General features: G+C 46.5%; 1 protein-coding gene across 1 annotated transcript in view; it reads left to right on the forward strand.

The window, feature by feature from the left end:
* Nucleotides 1–25,045, forward strand: part of ITGB5 (integrin subunit beta 5) — a 109,325-nt gene that overhangs the window by 31,532 nt on the left and 52,748 nt on the right. The window contains exon 5 of the mRNA XM_068546588.1: nt 10,192–10,360. Within this exon, the coding sequence (XP_068402689.1) occupies nt 10,192–10,360 (169 nt within the window). The remainder of the gene's footprint in view (nt 1–10,191; nt 10,361–25,045) is intronic.

Genomic DNA, 25,045 nt, shown 5'->3' on the forward strand with positions numbered 1-25,045 from the left:
CCTACTTGCGGCAACTGGAGAAAGCCCGCACACAGCAACAAAAACCCAATGCAGCCAAAAATAAGTAAAATAAAATAAATAAATTTTAAAAATTAAAAAAAAAATTTAAAAAAGAAAATTTTCGAGAAATTATTAGAGAACAAGAGTTTCTAACTACTGCAGTGAGCAAATCCAAAAGTATGTAATGACTCAAACTTGAAGGAAGTTTATTTTCTGCTAACCTAAGTGCAGATGGGTCTCCTGATCAGTGGACACCTGTCCTCTAAGCAGTGACTCGGGGTCCCAGGCTCCACTGGTTCACATGTGGCTTGTAAGGTCATCATGCCTGGAGGATTGCTCATAGGAGGATCCTATGGACCAGGAGAGAGTGGCCTTTGCTCCTACATTCTGCTCTACAGAGCTGGGTTCTAGCGGCAAGGCTGGGAACTAGGTTAGCTGTGCGCAGCGGAAGAGGAAAGGGGATGATGAATAGGTCCCTGCCGTAGTGCATTTGTGTATTGGAGGTGGAGGGTCACTTCCTCCAACTCCCCAATACAACCTTTGTGAAGGTGGTTTGTTTCCTTTCTGGGCTTTCAAGTGTTCTTTTAAATGGCAAGATTATGCAGTGTGACAACGAGTGATAACCTTCAACTTTTTCTTGACTCATTTCCATGTTCAGCTTTGGTTAGGCTTTGGCACGTGAGGCCCCAAAGCATCGCTAGATGAGGAATAGCTAAGACTTATGTTCTTACTAAGTGTCAGGCACTCACTGCACTTCATACGTTATATGGATTATCCCATTTAAATCTCGTAGCAATCTTTTGAGGTCTCTAGAAGTGAGCTGTATTTTATTTTATTTATTTATTATTATTATTTTATAATTAATTTATTTTTGGCTGCGTTGGGTCTTCGTTGCTGCGCGCAGGATCTCTAGTTGCAGTGAGTGGGGTCTGTGTTGAGGTGCGCGGGCTTCTCATTGCGGTGGCTTCTCTTGTTGTGGAGCACAGGCTCTAGGCACGCAGGCTCAGTAGTTGTGGCTCACGGGCTCTAGAGCACAGGCTCAGTAGTTGTGCACGGGCTTAATTGCTCCTCAGCATGTGGGATCTTCCCGGGCCAGGGATCGAACCCGTGTCCCCTGCACTGGCAGGCGGATTGTTAACCACTGAGCCACCAGGGAGGTCCCGGTGAGCTGTATTTTAAAGATGAGGAAACCGAGGCTTAGAAAGATTACACAAATAGTAAGGGGTAGACTTGGAATATGAATCAGGATGAACTACTTCCAAAGGCTGTTTCCATTAATATGATGCTTATTTTTTCCCCATCCAAATCACACTGCCCCCCAGATGCTTTCCTTGAGTTTGAGTAATAATACCCATTCCAAAACCACCCACCCTTCTAGGCACTTGCCTAAGGGTAATGTTAGGCTATGCTGCAGTAACAAGCAATCCCCAGATCTCAGTGGCTCAACAGAATGAAAGTTTATTTCTTGCTTGTACAAAATCTGATGGGAGCTGCTGTCTGTGGCGGCTCTTCTTCAAGTGGTGACTCAGGGATTCTTGTGATGTCATTTTCTATTCTTTGTCTCCTTGGCTGCCCCTGAGGGGAAGAGGGCTGCTCTTAAGCCCCTGAACCTTGTCTAACTTCTTGTCTCCCCTTTGGCAGCCTCAACAGTTCACAGCTCTGGGTTGGACTGGAGGGTGGGGGTGAGGTGGTATTTATGCTGGTATTGTATGTTCTGAATCCTTCCTGATCCTTCTGTACACACTCCTAGAAGCTAACTTAGATCTCCCCCGGGATTGCAGTGACACAACAGTGGAGAAAACAATAAGATAAGAAAAAAGTTTAGATACAAATGAGATTCTAAGTTCCTTAGCCACAGAGAGGCACTAGGTGTCCTCACTTGCTGGGTTTAGATTCCTCCTGGCCACAGGTAGCTGCTGGCATTATTGTCACTTTGCTCCTGTCCCCAAGGCCCTTTTCAGCTGCGTCCCAGTGCCGCATGTCTTTTTGTTGGAGTTCTGCTACTTACCAGGAGCAACAGCGTCTTAACCCAGAATTTTTTCAGTTCATCCGGAATAGTGATTCTGTCTGCTACTTTCCACCTCTGCCCTCTGGTTGGGTCCTGTCTCCTGACAGACAGGGCGTGTCTCTACTTGGATTCTTCTGGGGACCATCGGCGAACTGTCAGATGCTAGATTGGAGGCTGGCAGAGGATGAAGGACTGGCTCGGGGCCCTCAGCATTGAATATTCAAGGTTATTACACTCTCCTTATTCAGAGCTACTTCTCCAAGCCCTAGAAGGCAGAACCAACTGCAGACAGTAGAAGTTTTGACAGTGAGTACAAGGCACACTGACAAGCTGCTTGGGAGACAGGAAATCCTGTGAAAGAATGGGGGTTTGGAAGGAAACATCAGGTCTGAGTTATACAGATCTCTCTTCCCTAAGCTGGGCAGCACAAAAGGGGAGTCACTGCATGGCTCAGTGAGCAGGCTGAGATGTATCTCCCGCGTCCAGGCAGTGGACTATGTGTGGTTGCCTGGGTATCCTCGGAGATTCCCCGCTGTTCCTGGAGGAGAACAGAGCAAGCGGGAGGGGGGATGTAATCAGGCTGTTTCTGTTCCTGATTCAGCCTGTACATGTGCTTTGTTTGCTTTCGTAAGTTTTAATGGCACTGTGAATTAGTTACCAATAGTTAAAAATAAAAGATTTAACAAAGAATAGCCAGGATTTCAGGTTTTCTCAAAAAACCAGGAGGTCTAGTAAAGCCCGCCTTGTCCCACATGTTGTTTGGCTGCCACAGTCCCTACCACTCCCTCTTGTCTCCCAGCTGGGCTGCTTCACTGGTTCTGTTATCGGGCCCTCTCCAGATTCTTGGACAGCAATACCATAGAAACGAACATTGCTCCCACAAGACTCTTAGGCAAGCGAAGCTTTTTATTGAAAGGATAGCTTGTGCACAAGGGAGAAGGTGGAAAAGAGTGTCAGTTCCCCGAGGACTTTCTGGGAAGGGGTTTTAAAGGCAGTGTGAGGGAGGAGGCCACAGGGTGCCTGAGCGGCTTGTGCTCAGTTCTTGGATTGGTTGGCATGGAGGTGAAGTTTGGAACATCATCAACCTTCAGGTTTCACGCAGTCTGGGGTCTGTGTGCCCGCAGTCAGCAGTTTTCGTCTGGGGGCCTGCTTCCTGCTAAAACACCTTAGCAATGTGTGTCAAACTTTTATCTATATCTTTCAGGGAACTGGGAGTTTGGCAATTCTGCTAGGTGGCGGATTTATAGTTCCGCTTTTGTCCTCTGGAAACCATGTACAGATGTCAGTGGAACAGAGATAGAGCTAATCTTTTACTCCTGTGAGTCTCTGGTTGTTGTCTCAGAAGCCCAAGCTTTTAGGTGCTGTTTTTCTGGCCTGTCAAGCCCGCTTTCTCAAGGTCGTTCCCTTGGTCCTTTTCCAAAATGGCTGTACTGTTGTCTTCCTGTCTCAGTTTGAGTTCCATGCTTGGCTCCGTAGTTGCTGTCTGTGATCCTTGTCTGTTCTCTTCCTTCAGCTCATGTGGAGAGAAAATCACAGCGTTCTCTCTCAATGGTACTCTGTTAGGTTTTTTTCTCCTGTGGTGGTGTGGAAGCAGCAGCAGTAGCCCCGGGAAGTTCTGGGGAGATGGGGGAGTCAGGAGGAGTGATTTAACCACCTGTGCAGGACATCTCAGAAGAGAACCAGTTTCTCATGGGGCTTTCTTGAGGTTTGGCCCTCCTCCTGCTCCAGATGTTTCCGCCAAAGGATCAAAATCCTAGACTTATCCCCTTCCATCTTAGAATGAACCAGAAATGCCAGAACTGAAGTAAGTAGTACCAGGGCTGCCATAAGAAGAGAAAAAAAAGCAATTTAATCATCAGATTAAAGAACTGTTTAATTGCTATTCTGAGCAATAGAAATAGTGTTCCTGGGAAGAGTCACATGATATTCACATTCACAGGATTTGATGGATTAATCCGGCCTGTTATTTCTGGTTCTGAACACTTTTTCTTTTGTTAGAGGTATTAAGCTGTTGCTAATATACATGCCATGTCTCATTTATATGTGGCATCTAAAAAGGCCAAGCTCCTAGAAACAGACAGTAGAGTGGTGATTGGCAGGGGAAGGGGGAAATGTTGGTCAAAGGGTACAAACTTACAGTTATAAGATGAATACATTCTGGAGCTCTAATGTACAGCATGGTGGTGATAGGCAACAATACTATACTTGAAATATACAATTGTATACTTGAAAGTTGTTAAGAGAGTACATCTTAAGGGTTCTCACCACACACACACAAAATAGAAATACATATGTAAAAATCTTTGCAGGTGAGATAATACATCTCATCCTTCATCATTTATATTTTTTCTTACCCTTTGTATTTCTTCCAAGAGGTCATGGTACTCCTTCACCCCCTTGAAGGTATTATTTCGTTGTCTTCTGGCATGTCCTGTGGCTGACGAAAAGTCTTCTATCTAATGGTTTTCCTTCTCTCTCTGGTGGCTTTTAATATTTCCCTGTGCTTTTCATGTCCTATAATGATATGCATTCCAATGTGGCTAGGTTGGATTTAGTACTTTTATTTGCATTGTTCAGAACTTGCTCTGCTTGTTTAATCTGAGAATATAGCTTTATTCTTGAAAATTTTCAGACATCATCTGACTCCTGTCTCTGATTCTCTCCATTTTCTTTCTAACACTACTAGGTGGGTGTTGGAGCCTCTCATTCTAAACTTCATGTTTCTCAATTTTTCTCCCATAATTTCTACCTCTTTCTTTCCCTTAGCTTCATAATAGAAAATTTCTTCCAGTTTGTCATTTTGTTCTTCAATTTTTAAAAATAAATTTTATTTTATATTGGAGTATAGTCAATTAACAATGTTGTGTTAGTTTTAGGTGTACAGCAAAGTGATTCCATTATACATATACATGTACTTATTCTTTTTCAAATTGTTTTCCCATTTAGGTTTTTACAGAATATTTAGCAGAATTCCCTGTGTTATACAGTAGGTCCTTGCTGGTTATCTATTTTAAATATAGCACTGTGTACATGTCAATCCCAAACTCCCAATCTATCCCCACGCCCCCCACCCTTCTCCACTGGTAACCATAAGCTCAGTTCTCTAAGTCTGTGAGTCTGTTTCTGTTTTGTAAATAAGTTCATTTGTATCATTTTTTCCCTAGATTCCGCACATAAGTGACATCATATGATATTTGTCTTTGTCTGACTTATTTCACTTAGGATGATAATATCCAGGTCCATCCATGTTGCTGCAGTGGCATTATTTCATTCTTTTTAATGGCTGAGTAACGTTCCATTGTATATATGTACCACATCTTTTTTTTTTTTGGCCACGCCATGCAGCTTGTGGGATCTTAGTTCCCCAACCAGGGATTGAACCTGTGCACCCTGAAGTGGAAGTGCAGAGTCCTAACCACTGATTGCCAGGGAATTCCCACATCTTTTCATCTGTCGATGGACATTTAGGTTGCTTCCACGTGTTGGCTGTTGTAAACAGCGCTGCAATGAACATTGGGGTGCATGCATCCTGTCAAATCATGTTTTTCTCCAGATATATGCCCAGGAGTGGGATTGCTGGATCATATGGTAGCTCTATTTTTAGTTTTTTAAGGAATCGCCTTACTGTTCTCCATAGTGGCTGTACCAATTTACATTCCCACCAACAGTGTAGGAGGGTTCCGTTTTCTCCACACCCTCTCCAGCATTTATTGTTTGTAGATTTTTTTTGATGATGGCCATTCTGACGGGTGTGAGGTGATATCTCATTGTAGTTTTGATTTGCATTTGTCTAATAATTAGTTATGTTGAGCAGCTTTTCATGTGCCTCTTGGCCATCTGTATGTCTTCTTTGAGAAATGTCTATTTAGGTCTTGTGTCCATGTTTTGATGGGGTTGTTTGTTTTTTTTTTGATATTGAGCCACATGAGCTGTTAGTAAATTTTGGAGACTAATCCTTTGTCAGTCGCACCGTTTGCAAATATTTTCTCCCATTCTGCAGGTTGTCTTTTCATCTTGTTTATGGTTTCCTTTGCTGTGCAAAAGCTTTTGAGTTTAATTAGGTCCCATTTGTTTATTTTTATTTCCCTTACTCTAGGAGATGGCTTGAGAAAGATATTGCTGCAATTTATGTCAGAGTGTTGTGCCTATGTTTTCCTCTAAGAGTTTTATAGTATCTGGTCTTACATTTAGGTCTTTAATCCATTTTGAGTTTATTTTTGTGTATGGTGTTAAAGAATGCTCTTTTTTAAAAAAAGTAAGTATTTATTTATTTTTGGCTGTGTTGGGTCTTTGTTGCTGCGTGCGGGCTTTCTCTAGTTGTGGCGAGCAGAGGCTACTCTTTGTTGTGGTGCACAGGCTTCTCATTGCGGTGGCTTCTCTTGTTGCGGAGCACGGGCTCTAGGCACGTGGGCTTCAGTAGTTGTGGCTTGCGGGCTCTAGAGCGCAGGCTCAGTAGTTGTGGCGCACAGGCTTAGTTGCTCTGCGGCATGTGGGATCTTCCCGGACCAGGGCTCAAACCTGTGTCCCCTGCATTGGCAGGTGGATTCTTAACCACTGCGCCACCAGGAAAGTCCCAAGAACGTTCTAATTTCATTTTTTTACCTACAGCTGTCCAGTTTTCCCAGCACCGTTTATTGAAGAGACTATCTTTCCTCCATTATATAGTCTTGCCTCCTTTGTCATAGATTAATTGACCATAGGTGCATGGGTTTATTTCTGGGCTTTCTATCCTGTTCCTTTGATCTATATTTTGGTTTTTGTGGCAGTACCTTGTTCTTCAATTTTTTTAATCCATACACTGAAGTTTCATTTTTGAATTTGAGTGACAATATTTTTTATTTGGTTCTTTCTTTTAGACTTCTGTTTTTCATACTATTTTTTCATAGCCTTCTGATTTTTTTTTCTTCCTAATAATATCCCATTCTAGTCTTTGGTATTTTTTCCTTCTCCTTGAATGTGTTAAATATCTTTGTTTTAATGTACTGTAGATAATTTTGTTATCTGTTTCTTGAACTGCAGATCCTGCAGTTGGTTGAATTTGCTGATATTCCTTCATGGTAGTTTATTTCTCATGGGGTCTATAACTTTTTCATTAGCTCCTCTTCATCAGAGGTTGTTTTCCATTAGGGGATCATGTGCCCCAGGGGTACTGACTTCCCTGCAGGGTGGTTTTCTGTTCCCTGATGCTAGGATCCTCTGGGTTTCACTGTGGGACTAGTTCTGTTTATTTCTCAGCAGGGGGGTTCCTTCCTTGTAAAAGTAATGAATTCTGACTTGTTTAGGCCTGGAGTTACAATCTTTATGGGTGATTCATCTCGCCATGAGCCCAGAGTGCATCTTCCTCGCTTCTCTCCCAGACCAGTGGCTGGAATTTTTCTGGGTTTGATTTTAGTGACAGGGCAGCTCTTTGTAACACTCATCTTTATGCAGAGAGCCCTGTTCAGTGCTCAGCCCTGCGCTGGCCTGAGGTCCATCATCTGTCCCTGTTAGAACCTGGCCCCAAGCCCCAGACCTTTGTCAGACCCCAACACGCTAGGGTGTGGGGGGTGGGGGACCCCTTTGCCACGGAGATCCCTGCTCACTTCCCACCTAGTTTAAGTCCGTTCATTTGTTCAATGCTTTTCTCTCCGTTCTTGGCACCTGGGATTTCCCTGCTAAGCTTCCAGTCTTGGCTACATATTAACATGTTTAAAGATTAGATTTTTACCCAGCAGTTCTCTTTGTTTAGAGGAAGAGGGGAGGTCTTTCCCTGTCAGCTCCATGGTCCACAATATTGTCCTGAAGCATTGGATTGTTTTTTGGATTTGCCTACATCTAGCACCTGCAAATGGGATTCACTTTTTATACACACATGCTCCCCCAGGCTCTTTAAGCATAGATATTTTATTCATCTTCCTGGTTCATAATTCTTAATCTAGTAAAGATTTAGTAGGCCCTAAACTGGGGTCCTATGGCACAGACACAGTTGGGGGTGGGAGGGCTTCCTGGCATGAGACCCTCAAACACCCAGATCTTCAGGTCGCTCAGACAGCTCTTCCAGGGGTTAAATTAGTCACAGTTGACATTGTCTTCCAGAGACTGCGGAGACATTCAACAGAGCCTGTGTGACAAAGCTGTTTTCCTCTCACTAAGAGGTGATTCTGGTTTGGTTATAATAAATTCTCTGCAATGAAGTCTTCTCTCTGGCAAACACATTTTCTAGTTCCTGATTATTAATAGTAATTCTCCACAGTAAAAATATATCTACTTACTCCCCTTTGCAGGAAGGGAAGAGGTATAAAGTGCTGAACTAATTTAGCTGAGCTTTTCACAGCTTTTCTGGTTTTCTCACTGAACAGCAGTCATAGTTTTTGTTCCTCTCCTCCCTTCCTCAACCGACCCCATCAACCAAGACAATAAACACCTGAAGTCCGCAGCCATGGACCAGCACAGCACAGAAGGGTGAAGTTGCTCAGAGGGCGAGGGAGGGGAGTGAGAGTTTGTGTACATTTCATTCCTCCTGGGCCCATCTGTTTGTCAGATCACTATGATGGGACCTCAGCTCACTTCCTGCTTCCAGCTGGGAATGCAATTTCCGTGACCTTTGTCTTTATGGGGAACTGAGATGGGAATAGAAAGTTTGGGTGGCCCAGAGGCATGGGTTGCATAAGAGCCTGACCTGTGCAAACACAAGGGGCGGGTGAAGATTTTGGGGGAAGGAGGAGGGAGTGAAACAAAGGAACGGCAAGTGGGGACAGCTTCTCGAAGCTCTCCCTGTCTGGAGGCACCGTGACCATCATGGCAGTGGGGTTGACCCTGCAGAGGCGGCTTGCTGCGAGTGACTGATGGAGCAGGTACCGTAGACCCTTAGAGGGGATGAGAGAGCCTCTTAGAAAACCCAAGGTTGCCTCTCTCGGGGAGGAGGGGAGCCTCTCAGACCTGCCCCAGCCGCCCTTCTTGATGGCAGTTAGGCAGGAACTCCTAGGAGTTGCTAAGCCTGTTTCCCTTCCCATGCACACGGGGCTTGAATTGGGTAGGTAACGAAGCCTTCCCCTCATGCCTCTCTGTTGGTGTTTGTTTTCTATCTTAGTTCTGAAAGAGAGGCTTCCTTAACATGGCCACAGACCTGCACAGTCTGGTCCAGCTTGCCTCCCCCGCCTCCTCATAGCCCATCTTTGCCCTTACTCCCTGCCCTGCAGTCTAACTGGCCTCCCTCTGCCCTTGGGCTGTCTGTGCTCCCTTCTGCCACAGGGCCCTTGCATTTGCTCTTCCCTCGCCCCTTTTACCCAGTGAACCTTTTTGGAGACAACGTAAGGCCCCTCTTCCTATTTCATTGGTTTATATATCCAAGTGAAACTCCTGCAGATGTGATTGGGCTCTAACTTCCTCCAGGAATGGGGCCATCTCTACTGCAAACTGAAGATGAGAACACCCAATATTCAGGAGAAAGACATGGCATTAACCTCCTATTGAGGTGCAATACTTCCCTCCGTCCAGATTTCCAGGTAGAATTTTCCATTCGAAGATGGTTTGCTTCTAAGTGATTTCTCTTTGCATCTAGGAGAGCTGATGCTTTATCATTCCAATATTTATAAATGAACGAAGAAACAGAACGTTTTCATTCCTGTTGCGTTTAGTGTCTGCTCGGTTGCCAGCACGTCCTGGTGGTCTCTGAGTGGGTTGACACGAAGGGGTTATGTGATCCTTTGTCACGTGGCAGCAGCAGAGTTGATGCAAGAAGCTGGTGTCGTAGAGTCACTCTGCTCACGCTGCCCTCACTCGACGTTGCCCGCCTTCCTCGGCCTGTAAGAGCCTTCCTTCCCCTCGGTGCTGCCCAGGCTGCGGTGCCTGTCCACCAGGCGCTTGCATCTTCCAAGGCTCGTGTCAGGGCGCCTCTGTGACATCTTCCTCTGACTGCAGTAGCCCACTGTTAACCTCTACTTCCTACGACCCATTTGTCCATTTCATTCACTTACAACCTGGTATGTGCTGTCTCGCCTGCAGTTTAGGGCTTGTGTTTGGAGAGTAGGGACTATGTTGTTTCTCTGTGCTCCCCCACTGTGCCTGTCCCAGGGGTGCGTGGTAGGTGCGGAGTGAGTATCCGTTGGTGCCGTTCAAGGCACTCCGTAAATGCACAGAGTACTTGGTTGTTTAAGATTTGGGGACAATGAAGGAAAAGTGACTCTTCTCCTCTTTCTCTCTAGTTACAAGCTGTTCCCAAACTGTGTCCCCTCCTTTGGGTTCCGCCACCTGCTGCCTCTCACAGACAGAGTGGACAGCTTCAACGAAGAAGTTCGGAAGCAGAGGGTGTCCCGGAACCGCGACGCCCCCGAGGGCGGCTTTGACGCAGTGCTCCAGGCGGCTGTCTGCAAGGTAACCTTCCCTTCTGGCTCCGTCCCTGCGTGGGAGGTCAGCGAAGAGGTGTCGGTGTGGGTGATGGGCGTTGGCACTGCCTGCGGATTTTGCGTCACTGCAGCCTGTGGCTCCTGTCCGCTCTTGCATCAGAGGGTGAGCTCAGGGGGCCCTTGGGAAAATCTACAGAAGTCAGACCAGCTGGAGTGCAGGGATGGCTTAGGGCTGGTGTGTGTCTGTGTCAGGGTGTGGCTGTGTACAATGGGATGTTGTCTTTGCCAGCAGACAGCTGTTCTGTTTTTCTATATTTGGCTCTTTTGCTTCCTTTTGGGGCAGGGAGCAGGGGGAAGAAAAGGTCAAGCCATATGCATAGAATCTTGTAGAATTTTATGGCCCAATTTTGATAAACATTAAAGAGTGGTCTGTTGGGGAATCCAGCTAAAAAGAGAATCGCTTGTCATCTTTGGTTTTGTTTCTCTTTGTTTGCTTTTCTCGTGTTTCTCTGTGATATGTGAATCCAGAGGGAGGACACAGACTTAGGTCAGAAGTGAACTCATGCTTTGAGACGGTCCAATCTCAGCGAAATATGTAAATGGGATGTTGGTAATAACTTATTCTTAACATAGTTTTCTATGTCAAAACAGCCCAATAACAATAACAAAAGATAAAAATAAATATCACTCTTGAATTTGCTATTCTAGCACATACTTTAACATTTTTTTCCATAGTGGTCATCATAGACTATGCATAATTGGTAATGCTTTCTTGACCATTTTGGTGGACTCAGCAACAGGGCGGTGGTTGGGGTGCTCATGTCTGGGGGAGGGCTGGGTAAGGAGGTTAGAGCTCAGTTTGGAGAGGCCGCATGTCTGACCTCAGAGAGCCTGTGTTTAGTGTGTCACAGATTCACTTTTCCTCCTCTTGGTCCTCGACAAAATGATAAGAGAGCCACGGTTGTCCTTTCTGAAATAAAAAACTGAAATGGTAGACAGGAGGGATAAGGGGAAAGAAAGATATGAAGAAAGCACAGCTTCCTCAGTCCTCTTCTTGGTCCCACTGGCGTTCTGCCCATCCCTGTGTCCTTGGGGCCACCCCGGAGAGGACGGTCTCACAGTGGCCCCCTACCCAGGATGGCTGCAGAGTGGCCCCTGCCCGGCCTCTGGCTAGAGCAGAACGGTTTGATTCAGAGGCCCCTGATACTTTGTAGCAGCCCAAGAAAGCCAGATGGGACACAGCTAGAATGTGTTCAGCTCTGAATCTTTCAAGTGCATCACAGAATAGACAGTTTATGGATTTACTTCAGAAAGAAAAATTATGTTTTTGACTGGCATTCAGATTATTGATTGTATGGGGTGTTATATTCAGGGACATCCTGCCAAATCCACTCTTGGCAGGAACAAATAGTGCAGGGAAAACACGGGATCCCTCTTATCTCCCCACCTTGGGAATATTGTGGGTTTTCTTTCCGGGGGAGGAAATTGTCTTTAAGGCTTGAGGGGAAGAACCCAGTGACAAGCCTACGCACTGTCCAGTTATATTAATTCTGTTTAATTAGGTGAATCAGAATGGCATGATGGAATGCTTGAGGCATGGTGGTCCATGAGAAGCCATTTGATTCGCTCTTTTGCCCCCGGAACCTTCCTGTGCCATCCCAGACCCATGAAGATATCCTTCCCTTTGAAAACTCAGTATTTCAAGACTCGAGTGCTTCAAAGCAGATGCTAGCAGATTTCTTAAACTCAGTGCCCGTACCTGGTTATGAATTGTTGTTGGCTGAGAGGCATTTTAGTGTGTGTTTCAGTTTTATATCTTTTGGCATTTTTCTCTTATTCCCCACCTTGGCCTTTGTCATGGGGCACCCCTGGAAAGTTGCTAATTGCTTGGAATTATGCAGTCGATGAGATCCCAGCTTTTCTCCTCACCATTTCTTTTCCTTTGTGCTGTCAGTCTGTGTTTGGGTACCTATCAAGCAATTTCTTTCTCACTTGAAATCACCTATTTATAACGTCATCTTCCTGGTTGACCACAGCCTTATTTATAGCCGCTAAATATTGGAACTAGATTATGGCCTGTCTATTGATGAAAGGCTATAACAATCATACCCTAAAAGAATACTTGAGCACTTGAATAATACTTAAGATAAATTAAGAGAGGAAAGGAAAGCAAGTGATAAAACAGCATAGGTGTATGACCCTATTTTGCAAACAAAAGAAAGAAAAATATGGAAAAGATTGGAAATAAATAGACCAAAGTGTTAACAGCAGTTGTCTCCGGTGATAGGATTAGGTGTGGTTTTTATTTTCTTCTTTGTGTTATTTTATATTTACTTAAACTTTCACAATAAATAACGTGTGATTTTTAAAATTCGTAACGGAACATTTCAAACACATAAAAGTAGAGAGAATAGTGAAATAAAATCCCATGTACCCATGGTCCATCTTGGACAGTTACCAATTTGTAGCCAATCTTGTTTCATTTGCCTTCCTAACCATTTTATTCCCCATTGTTTGAAGTAAATCCCAGATATCATTTGTTTCAATGATATTTAGATTTTTACTGTTAATTAGATTTCAATTGTAATTAGATTTTTAAAGTTTTCTTAAAAGCCCTAAGCATGCCTTACTTTGTTGACTGAATTTTCTGCCTTCTCCTGATTTGCCCAGATTAAAGGCCCTTCCTCTTAATCCTGGAAACTGAATGTGACAGAGCCAGCAGGCCTGTAATCTCTGCAGTTGGAGAGGCGTCTCATGCAGGCTGGAGCTGGCTGGGCAGCCCCGGCAGCAGTGCACGCTCGGCTTCCTTTGACCCCATGCCCTGGAGACGGAGCTGATAACAGGCCTGCTTCATAGCCCACAGGAGGCTCTTTGTTCTGATTTCAGTCTCACTCTGGTTTCCCTGGGATGGACTGTTAGTTACCAACGTTAGGGACTTAGGGGTATGGAATGCTCACATGACTGGTCTTAAGTCCCACCCCCAAGGCCAACTTTACATTTCTTGGGAAGCTGCTCTTTGCAAAAAGAAGGAAACAGTCTGTTTCTACTTAGGATTCGATTTAGGAAGTAGAACTGCTTCCACGAGTGGAAGTTTTGAGTTGCCATCTTTCCCCCCAGCAGGTCACATTGTTAGGAGAGGCCATCGAAGAGTATCCACAGCTAAGGAACCCCTCTGTCACCAATGCAGGCATTTTTCCCAATGCTGTACCGGCCTGGGTTGGGATGAGGTAATGCGTGACCCATAATTTCTTATCTTTACCTCGAAACCTATTATTAAACTTGTTTATACTTTTTCTTGGTCTGAATAATAGTTTCTCCCATTACCGCTTTTATTGCTCTCCTGGGACTTTTCTAGAAGTTAACTCTAAGTTGTTTATTCTGAAAATGTATAGGTGGAAGTGTGATGAGTGGTTCAGACTGGAACCATGGCTGCTTTCCTGTTCTCCCAAGACAGGGAGATCTGGTGCCCTGGGAAGACAGAGGGCGGCGGGGTGGTCCAGGAGCTCTGAGTTGTCAGTCATGGCTTTGCTGCTCTCCATGGCTCTCAGGTTAAAGAAGTTCCCTGCAAAGTTAAGCCTGGCTGGGTACGTCCTGACCACATGGATTCTACGGGCTGCTTTCTCCCGTCAGACAGAAAAATCAGATCCCTGCAACCCAGCCTGTTTCCCTTTTGGCCTCATCTTCTAGCCCCCTAACATTTATCCTTCTTATCCTTTCTGTTTTAGTCTTGATTATCTAATTTTGCGTTACTTATTAAGTTTTTAAAGCATTGTGTGTCCTCTCAGAAATAGGTGGATAAGTAAGTCTCAAAGGAAACAAAGTAAGTTTGCATGCTGAGTCAAACGTCTTGGTGTGGCTTGGGTCCTTTATCCCTTGGCTCGTGAGAGCATCCTAATCTAAAATGGAGACCACATCCCCAGAGAGGCCGGAGGAACAGCTTCCTGCAACAAGACTTTCTGCAGGAATACAGACTGTGGGCCTCTGGAGACAAAATGATGGCTGCCCTTGCTCTGCTGTCATCCGTGCTCCAGCTCTTCAGTATACACTATCTCTGATTCTCACAGCAGTCCCTCAGTGTATTGGTGGTGCTTGTCCCCAGTTTACAGGTGAGGAAACTGAGTGTCACAGGGTTCACTCTACTTACTGTTGGAAAGGGGTGGAGCCAGGATTTGAACCAGATCCAGTTGATTCTAAAGCCCGAGCCCTGTCTATTACGCTGTGCCAGGTGCTTTGGGAAGTAGCGGCAGTGCCGTGCAGAGCAGAGAGGACTTAGAGTCCTATTGTCCCGATTCAAGCTGTGCCTCTTCTGCTACTAACCGGCTCCGCGGTGGCCTGAGTGCTCATCTGGAGGCTGCAGGGAGGTGGGGCTGGAGGGGAGGAGGTCCAGGATGCCCTCCAGCTGTGCTGGTCAGTGCTCCTTTTCACAAAGGACTTGTCACAGCCTTGTGCCCCTTTGCCCAGAGCCCTTGATTTTGCTTTTTGCCTCTCCTGGTTCAGGCTTGAGCTCCAGGCCAGGCAGGGGCTGCTGCAGACACCAGGAGAGGGTGGAGAATTCCGCATTCCTGGAGGCAGGCTCAGCTGTGAGAGGTTTTCACTCTGCCCAGCCTCCCCCAGAGTTGATTTGGCTTCTTCCGACTTGTTGCCCGATTTCTTTTAGACCTGAGACTTGTCATTTTTCCATGCATGAGTTGAGCAACGTAGAAAACTGCCTTCCTTTCCTCAAGGAGGGCAGCGGCCCCTAACGCCTTCATGCCCCCCGAGGAGATACCCCCGTAAGTCCTGTGTTCATGCAGTCTGGGTTATCTGTCTCGGCATGTGTGAGCCGTTCGTGCCAGCAGGTCGCACCACAGTTTCTGGGGCTTAATGCAACGCACCCTGCTTGCTCTTCCTCTGTCTCAGTGTCTTCGTGAAGCCCGTGAGAGTATTGGATTTCCCTGTAGTCCACGGAGGCTGTGGGGCTGTGGGTGGGCATGCAGGCACCCCGCCCGTGCCCGGGTAGTGCTTTTGTCGGAGGTGGTAAGGGTTCTCCCTGGCTTTCTGTTTTGCACGTGGTCGTGGTTTATTGTGTACTTTTAAATCACTCGACTGTTTTAGTCCCTGGAGGGGCGTGTCCTTGTTCTGCCTTCTGCCCGTGAGCTGTGCTGTAGGCCTCACTGCCCCGCTCGCAGCTGCTGGTTCTGCTTTCCAACTCAGGAATGTTTATTGTGTGCCCAGTAAGTGCTCAGTGGCAGGTATGGTGAAGAAAATTTAAAAAAGATGAGAAAAAGTCCCCATCCTCACGGATTTGATTTGAGCTTTCAGATCCACTAGAAAAGAAATAGAACAACTCATTTGTAAACATTAACTGGAACCATGTGAAATTATGGACATGTGACTGTCAATGAAATTTAATATTTGACCATTGATAGTTTCTCCTACAAAAATAGAAAACTCATATGGTTCAGCCTCATGTATACAAACGTTTTTCTTTAGTTCAGATTGGACTTGCGTAGAGTCTATGTCAGACGTGTTCTACTGCGTGTTGTTAGGGCTTAGGCTCTAGATGAATGTCTAAATCCTGAGTCACGGGCCGAGATTTCTTTTCCCTAAGGAAAGGAATATGACATTTTTGCCCTTCTTAAGTTGAACCACAGACAGATTTTTTTAAAAAGATTTTTCATTGCAAAGCATGGACGGAAACAGGAGAAACAAACTACTGGTGAGAACGTGTTTACTGTTACAAAGTGACAGAAATAGGCTTGAACACCCACATGATTGGGGAAGCGAATCACAGAAAGAATTCAGCCTTATTTTTCCTTAAGTGCATTGTAGGAATCAAGACTCCTTAGTCCCCAAGCTCAGATCTGCTGTAGGGTCTGCCTCTTGGCTAGTCAGGTCAGCCCCCTTTCCTTCCTCATTTCTTCCCCCAAACCTGTTCTCTCTCTGTGCTTGCCTGAAAGGTCAATGTACAGAGTGTTTTAGTTTTGACTTCTGGAAATTTGTTGGGCACTTACCGTCTGCAAGATGCCCCACTAGCTGCTGTGAGGCTTGCACAGATGACTGAGCCACAGCTCCCGTCCCTGTGAGATCACTGCAGTCGGACAACAGATGCCTATACGACAGTCTAAGGTACCAGCGGAGTGCGCAGACACTGTAGAAGGTCTGGCCCTGGTAGGACCCAGTGGTTGAATCACAGTGTTCTTCCCCTTCAAGGGTCACCTTGGTCTCTCTGCCTCCCCGTGTTTGCCCTGAGGCTCTGGTGCTGATGACGCAATTGATTACCACTGGCTGCATGCTTTGTGAGAGCCAAGCTCTATGCCAAGCACCTCATGGGGCTTGTTTTCCTTAATCCTTTGAAGGTGGTTGTACTGTCCGCTTTTGATAAGGTAACAACCCTAGAAAGGTTGAGTAACTTCCTGAAGGTCTTACAGCTGGAAATGACAGAGCCAGAGATGGAACTGTACCCACCTTCCCGGCTCCAAAGATGGGAGTTCTCAACCTTGACCTTAGATAACCTGCCGTCTTTTGTGGCCACACAGGAGTGGAGAAGTGGGAGGGGTGTGCTTCCAAAGAGGGCAAAGTCCTCCTCTAAGGAACCATTTCGATTTCCCACGTGACCCAGTTTGCCAGTGGTAGAGCCAGGACTGACTCTGTCCTGGGAAAGACAGCTGTACGTGCCGCTGTTCTCTGGAGCTAAGAGTTTCCTGTTTATCAGAAACAGTTATAACATGGCTCTGGCAGCCTCCGGGTTTTCTAGGGAGACCACGGGTACTGTCCCAAGGTTGGCGCGCTGCTGGAGGCTAGCCCTTTGAGTGAGCCTGCTTGTCTTTGCCCTTGGCTTCCCCGTCTGTGACGCGGGAACACTGATAACCCTCTTTTCATTCATAATTCACGGCGTCTCGGAACCATGGGTTCTGCCGTTCAGCTCTCCCACATAGCACTGTGAAGACACTTTTTCAGATGGCGCGTCCTTTTCAGCAGTGAGGGAGCATGTGGCTGGTGACTCTTCAGTGACAACTGAGGCCCATGGGCTATGTTGACACCCGGCTGGAGGACCCAGGTGTCTGGGTGGCCATCGATTTTACTTAACTTAGACTGACATCGAGAACAGAGAACCCCATCATTTAAAGCTAGTGTTTCTGTCCTCGCTGAAACGGCATCCTGACCTAGGCCTCCCCTGTACTGAACACTGTTTACCAGAGAGAGTATTGCGGGCCTTGTCTTGGAACAAGCAAGCCGAGGCAAACGAGCCAGGCTGTATTCGGGTGGGCCCCACCACCCATGTCCTCTAAGGCCGCTGGGTGGGGCGTCAGCTTTTCTCAGGTTCCCAGGAATCGGTGTTCCAGGCCCTCCCGTGCACCCTCCCACAGGGCATGCCTGAGCCTCCCTCTCACGCTTGTCATGCTCTGCTGTGGTCCCTGTGTATAAGCAAGTCACTAGGACATGGATATTGGGACCCACCGGCTTCTGTGAGCCTGTCGGAAGATTCAGCTGCCAAACACAGGCCGTGCGCTGCAGGGCCTGCAGGCCGCAGTCCCAGCCCTGCCTTCCTCTGCAGCCAGACCACATCCAGGGACCCGCGTCTGCCTCTGGGGCTGTGTTTAAGGCAGACGCTGATAGCTCGAGAGCAGAGAGGGGTGAGTGGATGGTGGTGGGCTGGGAACCACACCTCTGAGGAGTGGTTAAAGGTTAACCAAGACGAGAGACACCACAGGAAGAAGCGTGTCGCCTAACCTCAGACATCACTACAGAAGAGGGCTGTTCCAGGGGGTGAACTAGGGTAGCCACAGGGAAGCAGGTTTGAGTTCAAGGCAAGGGAGAAATTTCTAGCGAAGACCTCTGCTCAGCTGTGGAGCGGGCTGCCAGATGCGGCAGTGAGTCAGAGTGGGGACCCCAGGCCCATGCGGAGGAGGTGCCAGATGAAAGATCCCTGCACGGGTGGAACGTGGATGAGCCAACCTCGGAGGTTCTTTCCAAACTTCAGGTGCTACTTATTTCCTCTGAGGCAGCTTTTCTGCCCAGTAACCCACTGGTGCTTTTGTTCTGTAGTGGCCCCTTCTAGCCTGTCTGGTCCTCACTGCCACCCTCTTAAGCTGACTTTGTATTTGGCCACCATGACCGTGAACTCTGCCGTGCACACTCGTTTTGTGTGCCAAGCTCAGCTTGCCTGGAGCTGGCGCCCAGAAAAGCTTTCCACTCCCGATGGCTTCCCCATGGAGCCACCTTACCAAGTGGGTGAAAGTCCAGGTGTGGTGGGGCAGCTCAAGGGCACCCAGGGGCAGTCTGGAGGTGGGCGGGGGAGGATGGAAGCCTTTGAGTGACCTTCCTCTTTGTCAGACCGTGTAGCCCCTCGCGCGTGACTCGTTCCACCCCCAGAAACCAAATTGCCGCACGGGCCGGAGCTTCATGTCCTCAAACAGGGAAATGACATCCTTACTCCCTAGCCATTATTTCACTCTCTCTGGGGCCACATGTTGGAGGTGAACAAGCCAGCAAGTCTGTCTTCACTCTTGGGAGGAGCCAGTTTATATTTATTTTCTCAAAGCTTGTAAGGCCTGGTCTTCCACTTCCATTCTGCTTCCCCTTTTCATGGACTACTGTTCCCTCTTTGCCATTTCAGGGTCCCAGGTCCCCCAGGCTGACTTCCAGGCCTGGCTGCCCAGGGCCTCCAATAACCATCCCACTGACTGCCCTGGCCCCTCTCCCCTCCTCCACCCTTCTGCAGCTTGTGTTGGATGATCCCCATGGCCCTGCTGCCACCCTTTCTGCAATTCCCATTAGTTTTCTCAGATCTCAGTGTATGACAGGTGATTTGATGAAATATTTTCACTTAAGTTAGCCCCTTACTGCTTCCCATATTTATATGATTAAAAGAAGATGTCTGGTGGATTCCAAAGCACATTAAATAGTTGGTGGAATTGGGAGTGATGTGATTGAAGACTTCTAGACATTGTGAGGGAGGATTTTTGTTACCCAATCCTGATCTTGTTCACGTATCCACTTACTACTCATTCCTCACTGAGTGCCAAGTATGTGCCAGGTGCAGTGCTCTTTGTTATTCTGGGCCCTACACCCCTTCCTCTCCTCTCTCAGCTCCAGATCTCTGCTGCTTTCTGCGGACAGAGCAGAGTTTGGTAAGTTCTCCTCTGAGCTTCCAACTGGAGAAAGTCATCTCTGGCCCCAGCGCAGATTGGACTGGTGGCCCGTACAAAACCAGAGGCTTTGCCTCCTGGGAGTGGACGGAGTCAGAGGTTCTGGGCTTGGCGGCAGCTCCCCCCACCGCTCATTACTTCTGACACGTGTGTCCAGAGTCTGCAGATGGCTGCTTTTCACATAGCACGGTCTCCTGCGCACGTGTGTGATTCGCCTGGAACAGCTGGAGTAAACGTGGGTCACAGAACACATCACCCTCGGGTGGCAGAAGGCAGGCTGGTGGCTGGGAGAGGGGTGAGCCTTGGGCCTTGCCTGCTCACCCAGAGTGGGCTTAGGAAAAGGAGGGTAAGACGTGTAGCATTGCCCAAAGGCTCTGGCTCAACACAGGTCATGGGAGTGGACTCTAAGACAGAATGGACAGTTCGGGACTGGACGGGTGTTGCTGTGGGACCAGGGAAGTAGGATGAAAAAGATAATTCTAAGTTTTCTAGATAAGACATTTGATGGTCCCTTTGTCAGCAATGGGGAAGCCTGGAGGGGAAGATGGTGTATCAACTTTGGAGAAGTTGAGTTTTGGGTGACGGCAGACATGTCTGGCTTTTGGTCCAGACCTGGGACTAAAGCTCAGGAAGGAGATCAAGTGGGAGAGGTAATTAATTGCGAGCTGTCCAAGCAGTTGCATGGAACTTGGGTAAATCTCCTCGGGGACAGTGTTACCTTTGACCTCATCCAGTGCCGGGAGAGGAGGTGGAATCCGCGAGCAGCCAGAGGGGATGGGGGCATTGGACGGTGCGGTGTCCAGGAAGCCAAGGGCAGGAGGGCTCGAAGGAGGCCCTGGTCGGCAGCAGAGAGGCCGGAGAACAAGGCCAGAGGATGGCTGCGGGGCTGGCAGCAGGACCTCAGCGCGAGCTTCGAGGTTCTCAACCTTGGCACCACAGTCGGCTCTCCCAGGAGCTTTAGAAGCCCCGGTGGCTGGGCTGCAGGTCACATCAGAACCGCCGGGCGTTAGCATCGTCGAAGCTCCCTTGAGGACCTTACGTGCAGCTGGGGCAGAGAACCACTGTGCATGTGGGGGCAGGAGGCGGGGGACTGGGAGCCGCCGGTGAGAGAGACGGTAGGGGCGTGTGGAGACGTCGGGTTACACGGAGCTGGGGAGAGGAAATAGAGGCAGCCAGTCTGCTAGTCGTAGAGGCAGGTGATGAGAGATGTTGGGTCAAAAACAGAGTGTTTATTAGAAGTGGGTCGTGAGCGTATCTTTAGGCACAAGGAAAGGATGCAGAGGAAATTAACTGATGGAACGTTGCTCCGGAGAGGGTGGGATTTGGGGGCTGCGTTTCCTTGGGGAGGGAGAGCACTCCTTCCTTGAGAGCATTAAGACCAGAGGAGAGGCCAGGGGGATGCCTGTTTATTTATGACGGAGAGGCATACCAGGGCTGTGGGACCAGACACTGAGCGCCTGGAATAGACGAGGCGAGTCCTGTTACCTGTGTCCGTTGCTCACCTGAGCGCGTGGGAACTGGGAGGTGGGAAGCTGGAACAGACCTTGTGGTGGATTTGATGCAGATTTGACTGAAGAGAAGGCAGGTAAACTGCAGACTTGGCCAGATGCTGGATTTCTGGCTTCGGAGTCCAACGCATTTCTGTCCCACCCACCCGTGACATTTTCATCTGAGGGCTGACCTCTGTCATGTTTGAGGAGATTGGCTTTTAAAAATCTTGTTTTTACCCAGAGACTTGGAGAAAAGTTTAGCTAAGCAAGTCTGTCTTTTTTTCTCTTAAAATAGTTTTGTATAAAAAGAGAATATATTCCATCTAAAAATTTAGAAAATGCAGAGAGCAGAAAGGAAATAAACATCACCCATAACCCTACAATCCAAAAATAAGATTATGTGTTTCTGGATTTAAGTCACAGATTCTCAGCTCCGTGGAAATACTGAGGAAAATCACTGTCAGTTATTGACTGTTTACTACATGCAGGTACTAAGCTGGGTGTGCTCCTTGTGTATCATTTTGTTTAATCCTCTCAACAACCCCATTCTATCAATACTATTATTCTCTCTATCTTATAGCTGAGAAGCTGGGGCTGGGAAAGATTAACTAACATGCCCAGTGTCACAAAGACAAGCCGAGGGAAGATGTGGGCATGAACTGAGGTTTGCCATTCATCCGAGCCCACACTCCCAGCTGCTCTGTGGGCACTGCTACCAAACAAAGGGATATGCATAACTGGTATTCCCAGCACAGTATTGACATTCAGTCTGGTCATCTAATTTACTATATTTGAATGACTTTCTGAGCACACCAAGCCTTCGTTTAAAAAAACTTTACTGAGGTATGATCGATGTATAATAAACTACACATATTGAATGTGTACAACTTGACAGATATTGACATTTATACATACCCGTGAGATAAATATTCACCGTAATCAAGATGACGAACATACATCCTTCTCCCCCCAAAAAAGAGTATTTGTGCTCCTTTGTCATTTCTCCCTCCTGCGTCTCCTGCCCTCTTTCCCCAGGCAGCCACTACTTTGCTCTCTGTCACTCCACATGAGTTTGCGTTTGTTAAAACTTTAGAAATCCAGTATATACTCTTTTTGGCCTGGCTTATTTCACTCAGAACAACTGTTTTGAGATTCATCTGTGCTATTGAGTGTCATCTGTGCTAAGGAGTGATCACTCCTTTTGTTACTGAGTAGTATTCCCTTGTGTGGATACACCACAGTTTATTCATCCACCTGTAGATGGGTATCTGGGTTGTTTTGGATATTTGGTAGTTTTTGCCTATTATAAACGGAGCTGCTATAAATGTGTTCAAGTCTTTGTGTGGGTGTATGCTTTTATTTCTCATGGGTCAATGCCTAAGAGTGGCATGGCTGGGTCATATGGTAGGTGTTTAACTATTTATTTATTTATTTATGTACGTATGTATGTATGTATGGCTGCCTTGGGTCTTCGTTGCTGCACGCGGGCTTTCTCTAGTTGCGGGGAACGGGGGCTACTCTCCGTTGTGGTGCATGGGCTTCTCACTGCAGTGGCTTCTCTTGTTGCGGAGCATGGGCTCTAGGCGTGTGGTCTCAGTAGCTGTGGCTCGCAGGCTCTAGAGCACAGGCTCAGTAGTTGTGGCACACGGGCTTAGTTGCTCCGCAGCATGTGGGATCTTCCCGGACCAGGGCCCAAGCCTGTCTCCCCTGCATTGGCAGGCGGATTCTTAACCACTGTGCCACGAGGGAAGTCCCTGGTGTTTAACTTTTTAAGAAATTGCTAAACTGTTTTCCAAAGTACATGTATCATTTTACAACCCTATGGGCAGTGTCTGCCAGTTCCGTTTCCTCCACATCTCCCTCAGTGTTTATGTGGCCAGTCTTTTTAATTTTTAGCCATTCTATTAGGTGTGTGGTAGAATCTCACTGTGGTTTTAATTAATACAAAGCTTTTAAACTTTTTGGTATGCAAGTCTTCATGGTCCGTGTAGTGACCGTGGAGCCTCACACATCAAGAAGCAAAAGGAGACGAGAAGGAATGTAAAAGTTATTACTAGTCTGAGAGTAGTAACTATAGACCCCTTTTTTAGTGTGTCTTATGTACTAAATACTTGTTAACCTAGAATCAACCCTGCGAAGTAGGATTATCTTCATTTTACAGAGGAAGAAACTGAGGCTGAGAGAGATGAAGTGACTGACGTAGGGTCTCGTAAAGCAAACCCTTGAACTCAGCCTTGTCTGTGCCAAAGCTCTCGTATGCTGGCCCCCATGCCACACTCCATTTTGTAGTTATTCCTTTAAAAAAAAAAATTCGCTTTCCCACTACTGATCTCTGCCCCAAACGTGGATACAGAACTTCAGGCTTCAAAATAGTCCAAGCAGAGAGTAGGAAAATTATTTCTATTGTAAATTCTCTGTGGAGTCAGTGCTTGTAAAATCTCCAAGCCCAAAAGCCTGGGTGAATGAATAAGCATGTCATTCTGTGCAGCCCGAGCTCTGGGCCAAGTTTGTTAACGTCACTTACATAACAAGAGTCCACTTCAGAGAAGACAGAATTAATATTATTAAGCCATGCTACTCCTCATTTGTGGAGCTATTTCTGTTCCAGATGCAGTCTTCCAATTCAACAAACATTTATCCTGGATCAGCAGTCATTAGTTGAGAGCTTGCCAGGTACTTTGATGAACTATCTCAATTATTACACACCCTCGGCTCTCCCTATGTGATTGGGTAGTTAGCTTTGCGGATAAGAGGCAGGTCATCTGAATCTGACTTCTCTGGTCCTTACTGGTTCAGTGACCTTGGGCTAGTGACTTAATGTCTCTGAACAGCAGGGTCCTCATTTGCAAGATGACAATATATTACCTCCTTCATAAGGGTTGCAGTGAAGATGTGATGGAGTAGTGCAGGTGAACAATAAATGTTAAGTAGTATTATTCCTGTCTTACTAACAAGAAAAAACGTTGAGATGTTAAATAATTGTGGTCAAAGCTACACAGGTAGTTGGTAGTGACAAAAAGCTCCCATGCCCACCTTCAAGCTTCCAAGTTCCACGTTATTCTGTCTGCTTGCTGTCACCCTCCTTAGGTTCCTGCATGCCCCTTGAGAAACTGGCGTGGAAGAAAAGGAGGCTGAAAAAGTTAAATGACAGAGCCAGCATTCAAAGCCTAGGCTTTTAAAAGTAGCACTTATTAAAGATAGTTTGGGGAAAAAAAATGGAAAAAAAAAAAAAAAAGATACTGCCTCTAGTTTCAATCCCAACATCATTGTGGTATATTTTGTTTCAATCTCTGTTCTCTTTTTAGTGGAGAGTGATGCCTGTTTCTTACATAGTTTGTAATCACACTGTAATTACAATCCCATATTCTTTGTTTTTCACTTTATATTATACGTTTACACATAATTTTATAGTTTTTATGAACATAATTTCTAATGGTGGAAAGGAGAAATCTCAGTTTACTTAACCGTTCCCATATTCGGGTAGGGTAGTCACCTCTTTCCTGTTTTGTCACTATTAGTAAAAATACTGCCATGCGTACTTCAGAGTACTTCTTGCAGATAGAGTCCCCTGCAGTAGAATCATCGAGTCAAAAGATGTATCCACTTCTTTAAGGGTTTTTTAAAGTGAGGTGTATTGAGGGATGATTTACATAGAGTAAAATTCACCCTTTTTAGGTATAACGTCTTAGAGCCACACCCACAATTAAGATATAGATGAAGAAAAGAAATGAAAAGAAAAGATATAGGTAATTTCTGTCACCTCAGAAAGTTTCCCAATGCCTGTCTGTTGTTGACCTCTCCCTTTGCACTCAGCCTTTGGCAACCACCAATCTGTTTTCTGTCCCTATATTTTTGTCTTTCCATGAATATCTTCTGAATGGAGTTAGGCAGTAAGTTGCCTTTTGAGTCAGGCTTTTTTCACTTAATCTGGTGCTTTGGAGATTCATCCGAGTTGTGTGTATCAGCAGTTTGTTCCTTTTTATTGCTGAGTAGTATTCCATTGTAGAGATGTACTACAGTATGTCTATGCATTCACCACCTGACGGACATTTGGGTTGTTTCTAAATTTTAGTGATCACGTATCGCTGTCAT

This window comes from Eschrichtius robustus, chromosome 6 (genome assembly GCF_028021215.1).
Source record: "Eschrichtius robustus isolate mEscRob2 chromosome 6, mEscRob2.pri, whole genome shotgun sequence".
NCBI lineage: Eukaryota > Metazoa > Chordata > Mammalia > Artiodactyla > Eschrichtiidae > Eschrichtius > Eschrichtius robustus.